A 19,403-nucleotide genomic window follows, 5' to 3' on the forward strand; every position below is an offset into this window, starting at 1 on the left:
AAGGAATATTCTGCAAATAAAGTTGCTTTGTGGCAGTGAAACGAAAGTGTCTGTAGTTTGTCAGATCAAACAGAATGGACTCATCACACTTAAATCATCCTTGTAATCATAATCTGGCAGATACTGCTTATCAGATGGCTTGGGCGTCTTCTCCCTAGAGAAGGAAAATTACCTCCTCCAGCCTGGAGGAAACCAACCCAGCACTATTTCAAAGATTTTTTTGGGAGGCATCCAATTTGGTTTTAGAGTTAAGTGCAATGTTTTAATATAGCCAAAAATATGTAAAATCAAATTTATAGGTACTCATCTTCATGAAAAGTAATAGTTAATATTTCAGTTCTGATGAAAAAAATCACAATATATTCCTAGAAAATGATAATCCTGTGTACAAACCTAGCACTCACTCTCCCCACCACCCCAGGCTAGTGTTTGGCTCGATCGAGTGCAGTATTGTGAATGCACTGGTGCCACTGCAAGATGCAAGATCAAAGGGCTGAGAATGTAGCATTTAACCCTGGCTCTGATGTGAGTTGTATGAAAAGGCAGTGACCAAAGAAGGGAAAAGCAATTATATTTTTGTGAACACCTAAAATGTGTTGTACGTTTTTGTACAAAGGTCATAAATTGCACTCAAAAGCTCCAGTTGATCCAGGCAGGGGAGAAAATGTGATGATTATTTGAGATATTTGCAACTGATCAAGGAAAATATCAGCCATCTGAAGTATGTGAAACAATCTGCCAGATTTACCAAAGAATAATCACTCTTGCCATCCTACCGAAGTGCATTGCTTTCCCGCTAGTAGGTGCAATTTCTAGGCAATAAACATGCTTTGTGCAAGTTTGGAAACAGGAAGGGAAGGAGACATAAGCACAAGTGATTCTGTAGATGCTGGAAATCCAGAGTAACACACACAATTTGCTGGAGGAACTCAGCAGGAAATGAATAAACAGCCAATGTTTCAAGCCGAGAACCTTCTTCAGGGCAGGAAAGGAAGGGTGAAGACACCAGAATACAAAGGTGAGTGGAGGGGAAGAAGGACTGGCTAGAAGATGATAGGTGAAGCCAGGTGGATGGGAAAGGTCAAGGGCTGAAGATAGGAGAGGAGAATGGAACATGGGGAAAAAGGAAGAAAGAAGTGCATCAGGTGGAGGTTATAGGCAGCTGAAAAGAGGTACGGGGCCAGAGTGGGGAATAGAAGAGGGAAGGGTGAGGGAATTTTTTTAACCAGAAAAATTGATGTTCATGCATTCAGGTTGGAGGCTACCAAGATGGAATATGAGGTGCTGCTCCTCCAACCTGTGAGTGACCACATCATGGCAAAAGGAGGAGGACATGGACCTTTATGTTCGAACACGAATGGGGATAGGAATTAAAATGGTTGACCATCAGGAAGTTCTGCTTTTGGCAGAAGGAGCGAACATGCTCAACAGAGGGGTGTCTCAGTTAACATTGGGTCTCACCAATATCGAGGAGGCTGCATCAGGACCACCAGATACAGTAGATGATCCCAACAGATTTGCAGTTGAAGTGTTGCCATACCTGGTCGGACTGTCTGGGGACCCGAATGGATGTAAGGGAGGGGGTAAATGGGCAGGCATAGCATTTCTGTTGCTGGCACGGAATATCTGCCAGGAGCAATCCCTGGGGAAAGCGGAGAGTGAGTTGGGAGGTAGAGGTGCGTTCTTTGGTAGAAACCCGTTAAAGGTGGCAGAAGTTGTGGAGAGTGATGTATTCGGTGTGGAGGCTCATGGGGTGGTAGGTGAGGAAAGCAGAACTCTCCCTTTTAAGGCAGCAAGAAGATGGGGTGAGCTCAGATGTCCAAGAAATTGAGGAGATATGGTTGAGGGCAGCATCAATGATGGAGGAAGGGAAACCCCGTTCTTTGAAGACAGAGGAAATCTCAGGCCTTGGAAAGGAAAGCTTTATCCTGGGAACAGATGCAGCAGAGACAATGAAACTGAGAAAAGGGACTAGCGTTTTTACAAAAGACACATGGAGAAGAAGTATGGTCAAGATAGCCATGGAAATCAGTAAGTTTATAAAAGATGCTGGTAGACATTTTGTCTCCAGAGATGGAGACAGAGAGATTGAGACGGGAGTGGGGTGTCAGAAATGGACCAAGTGAATTTAAGGGCAGGGTGGAAGTTGGAGTCAAAATTGATGAAATTGATGAGCTCAGCCTGGGTGCATGAAGCAGCACCAATGCAGTCTTCAATGTAGTGCAGGAAGATTTGGGGAGCATTACCAGGGAAGGCTTGGAACATGGACTGTTCCACATAGTCAATGAAAAGGCAGGCATAGCTGGGGCCCACGTGAGTTCCCATGCCTACTCCTCAAGACTGGAGAAAGTGGGAGGAGTCAAAGGAAAAATTGTTGAGGGTGAGGACCAGTTCACCAAACAAAGGAAGGTGGCAGTGGAGGGAGAAAGAAGGGGAGATCTTTAAGGCCTTCTTGAATAGGGATAGAAGGGCATAGGCACTAGACATCCATGGTGAAAATGAGGCAGTCAGGCCTAGGGAGCTGCAAGTTATTGAGGAGGTTGAGAGCATATGAAGTGTCGCAGATGGGAAAAGCCTAAACCATACGGATAGAATGGAATTGAGGTTGCGGGTACAAGTTCAGTGGGGTAGGACCAGGCAGAGACACAGGGCCTACTTGGACAGGCAGGTTTGTGGATCTTGAGTAGGAGGTATAAGCGGGCAGTGCAGGGTAAAGGAACTTTGAGGTTGGTGGCAGTGGATAGGAGTTCCCCAGAGTTGATGAGGTAAGTGATGGTGTTGCAGACAATTTTCTGATAGTCCTGAGTGGGGTCCTTTTCAAGGGGTAAGTAAAGGAGGTGACCTCAGCGAGGTACAGGTCAGTCTGCCACACTACAATAGCAGCAGCCCCCCCACCCTCATCTGCAGGTTTGATAGTAAGGTTGGGATTGGTGTGGAGAGAGTGGAGGGCAGTGCATTCAGAAGGAGTAAGGTTCAAGGAGGAGTGAGGAGTGCTGAAGTTAAGCTAGTTGATGTCTCATCGGCAAATAGAGATGAAAAGATCCGGAGAGGGGTGTTTATGAAGAGGAGGAGGGTTGGAGATGGAAGGAGAGGGTCATCGGTGTGGGTTGGGGAATTCTTGCCAAAGAAATGGACTCGGAGATGGAGGTGATGGAAGAAAAGCTCGGCATCATTGCAGGCATGGAATTCACTGAGGTGCAGGCAGAAGGGGACAAAGGTAAGGTCCTTGCTGAGGACAGAAAGTTTCACCTAGGGATCAGCAGGTGGGGGAGGGATGCTGGAAGGAATGGTGAAAACACAGCAGGGATTAGAGTTGAGATCAGAGGAGGGAGTGTTGGGCTGTTCAGGGAAGGTAGGCTAGGAGGACAATAGAGGCTCCAAGGAGTCCTGAAGAAGGGTCTTGGCCCAAAGTATCAACTGTTTATTCATTTCCATAGATGGTGCCTGACCTGCTGAGTTCCTCCAGTCCTCCAGCATTTTGTGTGTGTTGCTCTCTAAGGAGACAGATGGACATGTCACCTGTGTGTGTGGGGGGGGGGGGGGGGAGGAGGGGAGAAGGCAAGCAATAAAAGTTAAGGTGTGTGACAAGAGGTTGATTATTGGACCAAGTAAACAAACAAAAGATGAGTCTCAAATGAATATAAATGCAAATAGCAGAACTGTTATCTGGAATTGCTGTTTTGGGTTTATAACATGGCTTGTCATAAGATGGGGCTCTATTCCAAAAAGTATACTTGAGCCACTTTGGAATGCTGGAGAAAGCCAAGATCAGAATCTGGAGCATCAAAATGAAGTGAAGAATTAAAATGACAGGCAACAAGTACCAAGAAAAGTCCTCACCAATAATTATGCTTTTATAAGATGTACTCACATTTTCTGGAGCACTGTTCTATAAAACTGGAAAATTTTCCCAACTGAAACCTGCATCCAGATTTTCCTAGGAGCAGCTCATTTGTCTGACGAGTGCCATAAAAACAGGCTGGATTGGAGAAATATTCTGGTCTACTGACACTTGGCACAGCATCTTGCCTCCTTCTGAGCAATTTCTCTTTTTCCACTATTATATGGAATGGATGCTCATTCTAGCTGCAGAATCTTACTCAAGGTTGTTGTGGGGAAGGCATCCAATAAAATTTAGTCAGACTAAGATAGACGGGATTTCTGTGTAATGCATGTTTTAGTGGGGCCCTTTTCTAATAGAAAAATTGCTCTCAAAATCAAAAATTTCAATCTCACATTACGTTTTAACAACCCTGAAAGTGTGGCACAAATCTGTGTCCGTGATAATTACAGAAGTTGCTCAACTCCTGATGCTGAAATTAACCATTCTGTATGGAGTCAGTCATACATAAATAGGCAACAGAATTTTAGTGAGCATCACTCTAAAAACATTATTATGCTTCTTTTTCCAACTATTTGTGCAATGTTTTGGGAAAAAATTACACTCTAGCTAAATAGAAAATTGCTTGAATATTTAGTGGAACTCTCCTGTCTGGGCATAATTTCTCTGAAATTGTCCAATAACCATTGGTCTAACAGTTATTTATTATTTGCATTGTTCATGGTTATCATCCTTTCTGATTTAATGTAATCTAAATGAAAAAAATGAATTTGGTATGGTGACACTGACAGTGTTGTCAGTGATCATTAGAGCAATTCAAGAACGGAGTGTAATTGTGTAGATGATATATCATTAACCATGTCAGCTTTAATCCTGCATCATACATTTCATGCACTGCAATGACATCTTTTTCCTTTTGTTTCAGATGTCTGTGGCAATAATGATGGAAGATCTGCAGTTTGCCCCTCAGAGATATCTATCTCCTTTTATGAGTTTTAAATTGATTCAGTCATAGTTGGCTTGCAAAATGTTGTTACAGTACATCAGAAATAACCGGCCATGCCTCTGAAGGAAACTAGGGTAATTTAGTACCAAGACGATAACAAACTCCTGTTTTTTTTGGTTTTGATATCATGACGGGAGATACACAGCATGTTTATGCAATTAAAGATTCGGACACGGATCCCAAACAGCAGCAGAAGGAGGGTGGCTTTGAACATTTCAGTGAAAAAGATCCTGGAAAATTAAACAGCACCAACATCAGTGGGCCTGAAAGCTGCAAGACTGTGCTGAATAGTGATTCCTTGAATAGTTCTCATCTCCCTCGAAAGAACAAGGATAGCTATAACCAACGAGAGGCTGTAATTAGGCCACAGCAGGCTGGAAGAATTGACTTTAAATCACTTCAGAGCAAACCAAAGTTTTCAAATGAACAAACATGGTCTTCATCTAACAGCTCAAGTTGCAAAAGTAGTCCACAGTCACCTACAGGGAAAAGCAAAGGAAAAGAGAAAAACAAGCGATATGGGAAAGGGCCACATCTTTATAAACTTAATATTAATTCCCGATCCAATCCCACTATTGGAATTGCCTACCCACAGCAAAAGATTACATCAGCAAAGAAACTAGATGGAAACCGAGAACTTGTAAAAGGGAGCTATCGTTTCAATGTACCCAGTATACCTGAGAGAGAGGCAGAGCTCCAACAAGAGGATCTCATCTACAGCAGACGTTTTCAGGAGGACTCTTCAAGCCATACTTCCACAAGTTATACCTCACATACTACCGCAGTTACAAGTCAGAACCAAAGATCAAAAGCACATTCACAGGTAAATGTTAATGTTTCTAGAGATAACACCAACTTCAATGGCCAATTGCAATATCCAGAGTTTCATGGAAACAGGAATAATTCTAACATTTCACCTTTTTCAGTGGATTGGCATTCTTCAGACAAGACATTTGCAGGTAGTAACTATGGAATGCCCCCTCAGAAACAGAGCACTTTTCCTGTAGCAGCAGAAAGCAGCAAGTCTAATGTGCAGGGCTTTAGACCAGTTCCATTTCCATATCCACTCTCACAATTGCATGAAGTAGCTGCTGATCCATTTAACAATGAACACAGTAGTCAATGCCACTTTCAACAAGATTACTTAGATGCTGCACTGCCTAATACCCAGGTAGCTCATAGTGGTTTTGTCTTCCAGCTTTCAGCTGATGGACATGAGGGAAGTTTAAGCAATGGACAATATGGCACCTCGTCAGATGGTAGAAGCTACACACAGCCTTCTCACCAAACTCAGTTTTTGCGTCCATCCAACCAAGGTATTCCACATCGCGTATCTTATTACAAAGGAAGAGCAGATCATCCAAGTGATATGAATGGTGCTATATCTTCCACTGGTGCTATATCAACTACGGGTGCTATAGCTTCAGTTAGTGCTATCGAGCAAAATCAGAGTACTTTCCAAGAAAACCAAACTGTTTGTACTTCGGACACATTTAATTTGCACAATAATGGTGTTGGATATATATCTATGAACAAAAAGTGCTCATCTTTAAAAGATGACCGAGGCACTGAAAGAATGGACACTCAGGGAAAATCCCTGAGGATGAGCATAACACAGAGTTCTTTACCCCAAATGCACTTTCAGGATAAAGTTTACAGTGGTTCTTCTAACAGCAGCGTTCCTGATGGTTTAGTGCCTTTTGATAAAAACATTCCAAACAAAATTCACAATCAGCCCAGGATACCACAAGGTTGGGAAGGGAACAGAATGTTTCCTACTAAGGGCCATAGTTCTGCACCTCACTCTCCATCAGTCACAAGCCAGTTTTCACTTCCATGTCAATCTGTTACTAGTTTATCGCACGCTGAACAAAAGCAGCATGTTCCAAGAAATGGTGCTTCCAGGTTACCGTGGCAACAAATTCACCTTGCATCTGCAATGCCAAACCAGAATAGAATTGAACTTTCTAGGCAACTTACCAGTCAACAGCTTGCCTTTCCACTTGCAACCTCAGAATGGCAAGAATGTAAAAAAGCACAGAAAAGTGAACCGGTCTGCAACCCAGCACCTTTTCAGAATAAACACCCTGTCAATAATGAGGAACTTCAAAATAGTAGAAGCAATGGGAATGGTCTGAACTGTAACACAGCCACTGCCTTTGCATTTCAAAGTGGTCTCGATAATACCAGTACTTCACTTTGTGATTCCAGAAATGCAAATGCATTCTGTGACCTGAACCCCATTGTCTCAGAATCTACAAGAAGCAGCAATCATGGAACACTTCCAATGTCCAAAGTTAGTAATATGCCAGGCTCTCCGTATCAGTCTCCACCATCTTCGCCAGCTGATAACACTCGATCTACGAGCACATGCTCAACTCTTTCTCCAGTGTCTACTGTGTATAGCGCCAACAGCCCTCTTAACAGCAACTCAGAAGAAAGTCACATGTCCACTGTAACAACAGCATCCAATTTCGACCATCAGCACTGCCACACTAAGGAAGGGAAAAGCTTCAGTTCATCTGAACAAATCAACTCCAATCTTCTCCACCATCATCACGATCCCATCAGAGCATTCACTTATTCCTCTGCTGATCATTCCAGAGGAACTAAAGATGGTTTATTATATATCCAGGACAACTCATTTTTACAACAAAATACTAAAATCAATGGATGTACAAATAACTTTGATACTGAGTCACAGTCGTTCTCAGAACAACAATTTTTTGCTAATTCCCTTAGCAGTGCAAACCTTGACCAACTAGATGTGCTGCTTACATGCAAGCAGTGCGATCAGAATTTTAGTAATGTTGCTTCATTTCTTGATCATCGTCAGTACTGTGGGCTCCATTCAGCTTCTCACACAGAACTGCATGATCCAACCAGAGCTACAGAAGCCAGAAGGCTCCATGCAGAGTTAGCAAAAGGCAATTCAACCAGAGGTGCAGCTGATCCACATCAATCTTTAGTTTGCTTAAGCAAGCCTTGTGACTTGTTATTAGATGGTGAGAGTGCAGTTGATCCAAAAGATGATCCCTTCAAACTTAACATTTTTGGTGTAACAGGATCTAGTTCAGTTTCACTAACAGCTTCTGATTTAGAGATTGATGATGCAAAACTTGATAGCTTAATCAATGAAACTCTGAATGGTCTTGATTATCAATCTGATAATGCTGAAATTGACAGCAGCTTCATTGAAGCTTTTGCAGATGATGAACTTTCTGCAATAAAAGTTGCAGGAAGTGGGGAAGCTTTTAAGATGAAAGACTGCATGCCGCTGGAAAGCAAGGTTGTTACCAACCTTACAGAAACAGAAGATAAACAAGCTGTGCAGATGAAGACTATATACAACAATGGAAAAAATGATAGATATTTACATAAAAGGGAAAGAAGCATGCAGCATAACCGGAAAAGTGAGAAGAAAGATTCAACAACTGCCATGTTATCCAAGTCATATTCCAGACGGATGGATAAATTCAGTATTAAAAACTTCTCTCATGAGAGTTCCTTTGACTCCCTTAAATACAGCGAACCTAGCACAAAGCTCATGAAACTAAAAGAGGGAAGGAAACTCGATACTGACATTGCACTTCATCGCAGAATAAGTGAGGTTTTATCTCAACCAGCACAAAGTTCAAGAAAGAAGTCTGAAAGGGACAAACACAAACATAACAGTGATATCCGGGATCCTATTCACTCAACTCCTTTAAAAATTGTTTCCGTAAACAGCAACTCCAAGCTGCACAGACCTGCTTTAAGGGATATTAAGAAAAGGAAATCAAGCAACAGAACTTGGAGCAAGGAATTGATTCATAAGATTGTACAGCAGAAGAACAAACTTCACAAGTTGCATGTGAAAAACAATAAGAATTTGCAGGTTTCTCTGGTAAGTGAGCAGTTGCTGCCACGTCAACACAGCAGTAAGTTGGAAGAGTATGACTATGTTTCAGATTCAGATCAAGAAACCGAACCTCGCAGCAGCAAGTATCTAACTCCTTGCTTAAATCAACTAGCAAAGTATAGCATCACAAGAGGACACAAAAGCAAATGTGGAAGAGTTGAGGCTGAAGAATCCTGGAGATATATAAAAATCAAGAAAACTCCAAAACATAGCATAGAAACAGAGAGCCGCCATCGAGCAAAGAGATACAGTAGCAGTAGATTCAGAAGGAGAAGTAGCCGATCCTCTACTAGCAGTGAATACAGCAACATCACCAGCAGTTCAAGTGAAAATGCCAACAGTCCAATTAGTACAGAACGAACAGACTCGGATAATGAGAAAGGCAAAAAGACATTTGTTGCTGAATGCATAGGACGAGATACACTGATTGGCAAATCAGCAAGAACAGCAAAAGACAATTCTATTAACCAAACAGGTTTCTCTAGAACCACGGAAAAATCTGGTTCAGCAAAATGTTTATTAACAGGAAGACTGTCTCAGAGTTCCAGCCAAACCATGATGCATTTAAATTACCATACTGAGTCACAAAACATGCAGATGGATGACCGGTGTCAAGTACGTTCTAACCCAAGTCATGTCGAGCTTAGTTACAGTGAGAAGAGACTGCAGACTAGTGAGTCCTTCGAGAAAGATGTTGCAACTACAATTAATGATCCTATAGCACAAAATAGTGAATTCGCTTTTGATAAAAAAGTTACAGAAAATTTCTCTTCTTGTGAAGACAGCATTGCTGAATATTCTACTGCCAGTGTAAGTCAAAACAATTCACCACATACCACAGAGCTGACTACAGACACAAAAGATGAATTAACAGATGTAAGCAACAAAATGAAAGACAGTCTTGTTGGATCAACATTTGCCTATAAGCCAAATGCTGGATGTTTTCATGATAACTCAGCTGCATTTAATATTCAAGCTTATGATGATACAGCTCAGAGCAACATGAACCAAACTTACAGTGGGCACAAAGACTTACGAAATCACCATTCTGATATCTTCTCAGGACCTCTGCCTCGTGATTCGTCACATCTGGAAGATAATTTTTTCTGTCAAAGTGAGAGCAGTTGCAATTATTTACAGAAAAATCATGTCAAAAGGTTCATTAATGCATATTCAAGAGAAAAATGCCAAGCTAAAATTAAGTCTCCAGTTTCCTTTCATACATCAGGAATATATGAAGACATTCCCATACCAAGTTTTAATGGTCAGCTTTACACAGATACTTTGGACAACAAAGATTATTATGAATTTTCTTGCAATGGTGATAAAGAAGGCAATGGGGCAGCTTTTCATTTGCAATATCCACCATTTCTGGAGCAAAAGGAATGGGACTTGTTATCCGATATGACCACAATTTTACCAGAGGAGATTTCACATTTTGAAGATCTCTCCGTACAGCAAATTCAGGTTAAGAAATTTGCCCATGCAGCAGGACCATCTCCTGTAACAACTCCACCCCTTCTACCTGAAAAGCTTTCTGAACAAAATGGTTCCTTTGCAGCCCCCTTATCAGATGATGATCTTGAAATAAAAAGGTTGGTGACCGAGTTAGAAAATCAGCTTCAGGCACCTCGAAGGCATAATGAAACTACTGTTGCCCAAGTAAGTGCCGGAGAATATTTGAATGTAAATTTAAAGAGTCCACCTACATCTCTGCCTCTAGAACAAGGTGAAGGTGGTAGGAAGAATGCACATACTCCAAATCACTTCAGCAATGGAAATACTGATACACATACATCAGCATACTGTAAGGGCACAGTATTGAATAGTCCTGAAGTTGAACATCCAAGTACTGATGGCAATATTGAAGGTAACAAAGAAATGTGGACCTGTCCCTTCCAGCTCGTATCATTGGATGCTGAGCCAGATTTCCAAACACCTGAAAAACTTTGTGAAAATCCTAGTTCTCCACCAAAGGATAATCAATCCCATTATCAACTTCATCTTAATGGCTCAGAGAAGAGAAATGACAATGAACGAGAGCACAATAATCAAGGAAAAAGTGAAATTTTCTCTGAGAGTTACTCAGAAAAAACAGAGGAAAAACTGGAGAATCAATATTACACAGAAAATCTGATGGCAAATCTGGCAATAATGTCAGGCACTGTTTTAGGCAAAAGTTCATCACATCGGAGTTCAGACAAACAGCAGGGGTGTCAAACTCTGAAGAAGAGTACAGACCATGAGAAATCATTTAACTTGTCTCCCCAGTATGGAGCCCCTGAATGTCCTGTGGCAGAGAAACAGTCAAAGTATGAACATGATGCAGTTTTGTTCACTTTTGAAAACACCGAACCTTCATCACGTGTGACTGCAGTTGCCTGCAATGCAGAAAATAATTTCAGTTTTGTTCCTGCTGATCATACACAAGAGAAACAACTTGTGAACCTTCAACAGCCAAGTATATCTGACAACCAGTCAAGTAGAAAAAGTGAAATATCTGACTTTCTATCAGAATCTGAAGAAGCTGATCAATCACTTACAATAACAAGTCAAATTATTTCTTCTGCGAGATCTCCAGAGACAAAATATAATGACAGGACAAATGATAACATCAGTCCCTCATATGTTAGGATGAACTCTATTGAACAACACAGCAGTGAAAAGAACACCACACAGGATTCAACTACAAATCCTCTGCAGCAACTTCAGCTCTTCGTTGCCCGAACAGCACAATGCAATGAAGAGTTAATGATGACCACCTGTTATCCTGTCCCAACAATTCTTTCAGGCCATTCTTCAAGTTGCAATGTTGATTCTGAACAAAATGAAGTTTTCAACAGTACTCGAAAGGTGGAAACTGCCATTAATCCAGTGGACACCTCATTGTTGCAAGACATATGCAAAAATAAATGCCAAGTCATGGATACTGATGCAAGTCCTCGGGGTCAAGAAATTTTGATAAGATGGCCTGAAGATACTGCTGAAATAGTCACTGAAAATATTGAGGCAAATTCTAGCCCAGGGGAACACGAAAAAGTGTGCAATGGAAATGCTAAAAAAGAGCAAACTGAGATTTCCAATCAGAATGTAACATCGCAGATCCCTTTATCCAACAATTTAAAGAAAACTACACAATCCAAAGATGGTGTTATCGGCAATTCTGAATTCACAGAGAACCAGTGTAGCTTGTCATTGAATAGGATAAGTGAAAATCCTTCAAAATTTGAGGGAAAGGATTTCAGTGAAATTACAGACAAGTCTCAAAATTTCACTCAAAGCGCAGTGTTGGTGGTTTTTAATGAACGAGAGGAAGCTGAAGAGGTCATTTCTGGTAGTTTCAGTAGTGTTATTAAGCAACAAACAGAAAAAGAATCCAAACAGTGTTTAGATGTTTTGAAAGAAACCTTGGAGCATGATAAGTCAAATAGTTCTTTGTCACGGTCATTTTCTGAAGAAAATAACTGTGATGAAAATGCACTTGTCAAACATTTAACCATAGACGGCACTGCTCAGTGCAAAGCTTTATTAAGTATTACTGACCCAATGCAAAAGCAAAAATTTCAGATCTGTACAAATGAAAAATTGCTAGCTGTTGAGGAAAATGTAAACACCAGCAGAAATGGCCACATGCCTGGGGATTGTTGCTTCACACCATCCTCGGAAATAGGGACCAAATGTTCTTGCAAAGAAGGCAATCCAGGAAAGCTGCCTCTCACCATTCAAGGTAATTATTCAAATATCACACATGTGCACATTGATAAATCCAAGCAGCAAGAACCACCGAACAGTTCAAAAGGTGATTTTATTCCAACAAATGATGAGTGTAAAGAATCATCACCTGTACATCTGCCTTTCAATGCTCAAAATACAAAGAAAAAATCCCTTGGCTCTGTGACGCAGGAAAATGCAACTGAACATGATCTTGAATATAGTATAGCAGAAAAGCAAATTTACAATGGTCAGTCAGCTTTAAAATCTCTCTCTATAGGCAACAGTTTTCCTGATATACTGTTGTCTAAAAGAAGTGAAAAATTGTCCACAAGTGGAAATGTAGCAAAGGATTCCAATGAAAATACAGATGACCAAAGACCATTTTTGGGCAAAGATACCAACATCAATAATAGACCTTTTGAACAAACTGCATCATTGCTTACCAATATACCCATTTACTTGGAAACAAAATCTAATCCTTGTAATATTTCTGAAGTGTCTCATACACTCTGCAGTGCAAGTTTAGAAATGAATAAATTCTGTAACCCTTCAAATAATTCAGGTGACTTTGTAGAAAATGAAGAGCAGTCGAAGTGCGACTATGCTAAATTGTGCTCAAATTACAATGAAAATGTTCTTCCTTCTCTTCAAAGGCAGTTGGGTGAACTGCCATCATCTTCCCAAAGTATTAGTGATTTAAATTTGCATAGATCACCCCTTGGTGATTCGATTCCAATGGACACATTAAATCAGTATTCAAGCACTGACAACTGCAACAGTTCTGCAAAAGGAAAACCAAGTACCAAATCAAATGCACATTTAGATTTCCTTACAGAGAAAGATAACCCTAAAGAAAACTCACAAGTCTGTATACAAGTTGAACCACTTCCCATTGGAATAAAGCAAATGGAAAGTAACTTATTCTCAGAGAACGGCGAAAGGCTTTTCAATGCAGAAACCCTGACCAAGGACAATGAACTCTGTTCTTTGACTGTACAGCAACAGGAAAATGAGGCAATACAGATTGCAAATATTCATAAACAAATAAATGAGTGCTCTGATGACAAAACTGTGAACCAATTACCTGAAGTTTCTGAAGAGGTTCAGGGTGAAACTGAATTCTGTGGGAAGCCAGACTTCTTTCATTTGACTGAGGATAGGTCACAACCAATAATGGACATTTCAGAACAGAGTGAGAACTGTGAAAAAGATGGGATGAACAAGGATGATATTGTACAGAGCAGTTTAACAATGGTAAAGACATTTAATGATTTGCATGGCAGCGAACATTTAGATTTAGTGGCAAACAATTTATTTTCAAAAAATATTTCAAAGATTGATTCACAAAAATCAGTAGAGCTTACCAGTTCTCAAAAAGAGCATAATCCACAAATTGTAATAATATGTAATGTTTGTTCAGCATCGTTCAGATCTAAACAAGGCTTGGTTAGACATAAAGCCATCAAACATCATTTAAAAGGTGACAAAACAAGTCAAAGCAAAGAAAACAAAATTCAAGAATACCATATTCCAACATCAGAACCAAATACAGTTTGGAAAGATAACACAAAAAATAACCTGTTTTGTGCATCAGAAAATAAAACTTACATGGAAGACAATTCCTTGGATAATCCTGTAAACAAGGAAACTGTTCAATCTGACCAGCATCATTTCTTATATGAAGATAAGCACATAGAAGGAAATAGTTCTCCATTTAAACAGAATGAAATTGAGTTTCATCGCAATGAAAATCAACATTTTCAAGGAGCTATCGACATGAATAAAGTCCACTATGGCAGTACAAAAGAGGAACAAAAATCCTGTGTTATAACATCTAACAAGGACATTGGAACAATGTCGTGCAATGGGCTATTTGACACAAAGGAACCTGTTCAGATTAAGATTTCCAAATCTCAAAAAATCTTTGAATATTCGAGGGATGAGAGTGGAAAACCAATGCCTTATTTGATAGACACAAAAGATATTGCAAGACAATATAAGAAACAAAATAACAACATGCCTAATCCAACAAGCGAAAAGAGCAGAAATATTGGAAAAGATGAATCAGAATTAATTTTTAATGGTGCAGTTGTGCAATCTAGTAAGCAAGTGAGTGTCAATTATGGAGAAAAAGATGATGAGTCCTGTGCTCTGTTACAGCTGCAGGTAATGGCAGAATCACGTGATAGCACTCTGTGTCAAGAACAGACAGAAAATACATTATCGGCAAGCAAGACTATTAAAATGTGTATTACATCAAAAGAATGGACCTCACGACAACAAATTTCAAATAATGAAACAATAATTGTAGAAGAAAAAGCATGTAATTTAATTAATGTTTTACTGAAGGAAGAACAGTATAAAAATGAGTGGAATGGAGAACTTGAAAGCCAGACTGATTTTACTAAGACGTGCTCGTCAGATGAAAGCAATCAGAACATGAAACACATAAAAATAGAACAAGAAACTAGTGAAAAAACAGTGGAATTACTGCAAGGAACAACTGAATGCCAACATTCTGACCCTGTAATTCCTGCAGTATTCAACAGTTCAATGCCCAACCTTATCAGTTATTCTCCACTTAAAGTAGCAGAAATTGGTACTCAAACCTTAATTGGCCAGAGAAATGGTGAAAATGCTTTTGAAAAATTGCAGGACCTTACACCATTAAAATCCTGGGATGAGACATATTCTATGGACCTAGAGCTGCCTGTTTTAGATGTGATTACTCCAAATGCAGAGTCACATCTATCATCCATGAATAATGCAATATCGCAAATATTTTCAGAGGAAAACTCAGTGGTCAGAAAGAAGTGCCCAAGGGTTTATGGAAATAGAAGCAAAAAATGTAAAGTGGATACTGAGTTAAGTACCTTTAAAATATTTTCTGCTGACTTTATGATGGAAGATAGTGAACAAATTCTTAGTTCTTATAGGGATCATTTCCACAACAAAAGAACAGAGCATTATGACACCATTTCAATTGATGACACCATCATGTTGCATACAAGTAATGACAGCAAAACAGTGGCAAATAAAAGTATTTCTACTGGTGATAAACTTAAATGTAGAGACGTAGCACATGAATGTAGCAGTGAGGATGGCTTAGAAGGTACTGGAATGTTAGAAAATACAAATAATAACCTAATGGGGTTACTGAGTCAAAACTTTAAATTGGAAACACTATCTGATGCTGTTCTAAATTCTACAGTTTGGAGTAGTCCTCCAGAAGTTGCGGACATCTCAGCACATGGCAACATTACTTCATTTGAATCAACTTCAGAAAATGTGACAAGTACACAAAATCAGATATCAAACATCCAAAATCAACAGGAAACAACAGAATCATTGTCTTCCCAACTGCTGGAGCCTTTTGATGGCTTAGCCTCTGATCACTGCATTCTGAGGAGTATAAATGTCAGTGATTTACAAGCCTTAAACCAAAGCTATGAACTTCCAGATGGGGATCTATATAATTCCCCTGGGAATAAGTCTTCTATTTTGAATGCTGTAAATGGTATGAGCGAGGAGACAAGCCAGAACCTAAAATTATCAAAGATTAGGACAGACGAAGGGAAATCGGCAAAGAATCGTGGTGACATCAATATCAAATCCAAAGACAAGCAATACAAGTGTAAAGTTTGCTTTCAGTGGTTTCTCACTCTAGGAGAACTTGACTTCCATAAACTCTCACATAATCCTTCCCCTCCCCCAACATGTTACATGTGTGTTCAACGGAAGTTTAGTTCCAGAGAACAGCTGAGAGATCACCTGAAGGAAAAGCATGCCAAAAATAAAGCAGGCATTTGGACATGCGGTATGTGTTTGAAAGAGATCTCTGATGTCTGGATGTACAATGAGCATTTGCGTGAGCATGCTACCCAGTTCGCCAGGAAAGGGCAAGCTCAAAAGTCAGTGATTGGATTGACCACTTGTTTTAGTGAAGATAGTGCTATGAAAAATTTTTTCAACACGCTCCTAAGCAAAAAGCATGGGAAATCAAAAACAGTTGATTCAGTTGCAAAGTCCCTTCTTAAAGAAACCAAAGTTTTGAAAGAAAATCAAAAACAAAGTGGGAAAAACAAAGACCACGGTGAAACAAATATTAAAAGTAAGTTAAATTTTACAAGTGCACTTAAACTCTCAGCTTCCTTGAATCCAGAGGTTATGCAGAAGACCGAAACGATACAGAAGAATGTTGCCATCCATCCTGATTGCAAAGACCCTTCAAGAGATTGTCATCACTGTGGGAAACAATTTCCCAAACCATTTAAACTCCAGCGACATTTAGTTGTTCACAGTTTGCAGAAAATCTATCTGTGTTATAAGTGTCCCATTTTCTATTTGGAAATGCAGGAGCTGAGAGCCCACCTTAAAGGTGAACACAGAGTATTAGAAGAACCAGAAGTTAAACATACAACACTGTATACCTGTGAGCTTTGTGCTGATGTTATGCATGTCATAAAAAAGTCCTTTATATGCAGTACTTGTAACTATACCTTTTCAAAAAAGGAACAGTATGATAGACATATGGAAAAACATCTGGCAGGGGGAAGTAAGACCCATAAATTCAGGGGAGTGATGAGACCGTATGTTCCGCTACAAAGTAGATCTCTTGATCCAGAGGCCAGTCTTGCTCAGAGTTACTCCAGTCTACCTTTACCACCCAATAAAAAACAGAAAACTAATCACAATGAATTGACTGTTAATACAGACAGTAATATTCCAACTATTCCTTCTATTCATTTTGAGCACAATGTTTGTGAAAGCTCATTGGAAGGTCCTCCAGATTTCTTACCGGATGAAATCCATGATACAATGGAAAAGGTAGCCATTTTGACACCAACAAGTACAGATATTGTGGGTGACTTTTCTGAGCTTCTAGTGGAGCTGGAGCAGTCACCACCAAATATTGCCAGTTCTCCACCATGCCTGTCCCCAATTGTTTGTCATCCATTATCTAATGACCTTCATTTAGTTGATTTATCTGTCCCACCCATGCCAGATGCACACAATCAACTCTATGATGTGACACCACCAGTGAATTCAGTGAACACTTATGCATTCCAACCACATGACAGCATTGAGCAGAGTAATCTTTCAGCAACAGAAAAGATGAATCAAGATGAATCATGTGAAAGTTCTAAACAAACAAATGACTTCCAGAAAATACCTTATAATAGCCAAACCGGAACAACAGCTGTGGAAAAGACAAAGCAAAACTCAAGTGAAATTAAGTTTTCAGAGAAACCAGCCAAAGATTCAGAACCGAAGATTAGTCAGAAAAAACGAAAAGAGCAAAGGTCTACGTGTGTCAAATACAGTAACGGCTGCAAGTTAACTGTAGATGAGGGAAATAAAAAAAGAAAACAGGCAAAATCCGACCATGTGAAAAATTCTAGCATCCCACAGGATCATCAGGGTATTGCTACTACCAGAGACGAGTCAACAGGCAGCCATCTGGTATCCCGAACCAAGCAGTGGGCAAATAGTTCACAGTCGAAAAGAAATGGAATGAATTTCTGTCCACTTAAGCAACCAGAAATACAATCATTCTTTGGGGAATTCAAGCACAAGAAAGAGTTGATCTCAAAACCTCCTCTTTATTCAAAGGGAGGGGCTCAGTCTGTGAATAATTCAGTTAGAAAGCATAGATTGATGCAAAGTATAAAGCCTATTGAATCAAATAATTATCGGACAGCAGAATCACAGAGTAATCTTCTTAGTCAATTATTTGGACAGAAATTAACCAGCTTCAAGATTCCTTTACGAAAGGACACCTCGGAGTGAATTAATGTAAATGACTCCTAGCGTTATTGATAATTGAATTTTCTTCTGGAGTATTGAGGAAACATAATCGCCTTACAATTCTGCAGCATTATTTCAGCATATAGCTGGAATGGCCTTGCACAGACATCTCTGTGAAGTACTTCACTTTGTGTCCCAAATATAATTCTTTGATTCACCTGTTTTATCATGTACACATTATAATTTTGATGTTGGAAATGAGAAAATGTAATTACGATGGGCTGATGGGTAATTGCCTCAAACATGGGAGTATCACAAGAGTGCATATGTAATGCCAATCTATATAATGTAGTTCATTTTTTGCCAGAACTATTTGTAGAACAATATTCACTAGCATCTTTTTGTTTCTGAAAATTTCATTGTAAGTGTCATTAAATAATTTTGTTTACTTTTAGCTATTATGCAGACAATGGGAGGAAAGAAGTATTCTAATGTCATAGCTTTTCCACTAGAGGTACACATTGACCTTGGTATGCGTTTTATTCAAAACGATTTGTACTTTAGGCATGGCTAGAATACTCTTGACATGTCAAGAGTGAAGTAGGGTACCGCATTCCTTTTTTTCCCAGATTGGCTGACCTTTTCTTTTTCATATTTATTTCCATCCTTCTTTCAGCCAGTAACCATTGTTACTGTATTGCAACATTGCCATGTCACTTTTCAATCAGCCCTTCCTTTTCTTGCCCCTGGATTACCTCATCTTTTCCTACATCACCTAATCAGAAACCATCACCTTTACACTAGATTGTGCTCTCCAGATTCATTCAGGCTACTTTTTCTTCAACAAAAAGTAATCTGCTAGGGTAACTCAGTGGGTGGAGCAACATCTGTGTGAGGGGAAGGTTGAAGGAATTGTCACTGTTTTTGCAGTTGAGACCCTCTTAACACAGTGGTTCCAAAGTTTGGTTATGCCATGGACCCTTACCATTAACCGAGGGGTCTGTGGAACCCAGGCTAGGAACCATTGCTCTATCAGACCAAAAGGGAAGACAGTTGATATAAAGAGGAGAAGGGAAGGGGTCAGATGGGGCCAGTAGGTGTTTTGTGGGGGGGGGGGGAGGTGAAGGATGACGAGCCTATGGAGAAAGATCAGGGAAACGAAGAGGTGGAAGCAGATAAAGAAAAAAAGGACA

General features: G+C 39.9%; 1 protein-coding gene across 1 annotated transcript in view; it reads left to right on the forward strand.

The window, feature by feature from the left end:
* znf469 (zinc finger protein 469) overlaps nucleotides 1–18,273 on the forward strand; it is a 434,364-nt gene extending 416,091 nt beyond the window's left edge. Inside the window, 1 exon segment of the mRNA XM_072279066.1 lies at nucleotides 4,767–18,273. Within this exon segment, the coding sequence (XP_072135167.1) occupies nucleotides 4,975–18,273 (13,299 nt within the window). The 5' untranslated portion in view covers nucleotides 4,767–4,974.
* The last annotated feature ends 1,130 nt before the right edge of the window (nucleotides 18,274–19,403 follow it).

Source organism: Mobula birostris, chromosome 15, assembly GCF_030028105.1.
Source record: "Mobula birostris isolate sMobBir1 chromosome 15, sMobBir1.hap1, whole genome shotgun sequence".
Taxonomy (NCBI): Eukaryota; Metazoa; Chordata; class Chondrichthyes; order Myliobatiformes; family Myliobatidae; genus Mobula; species Mobula birostris.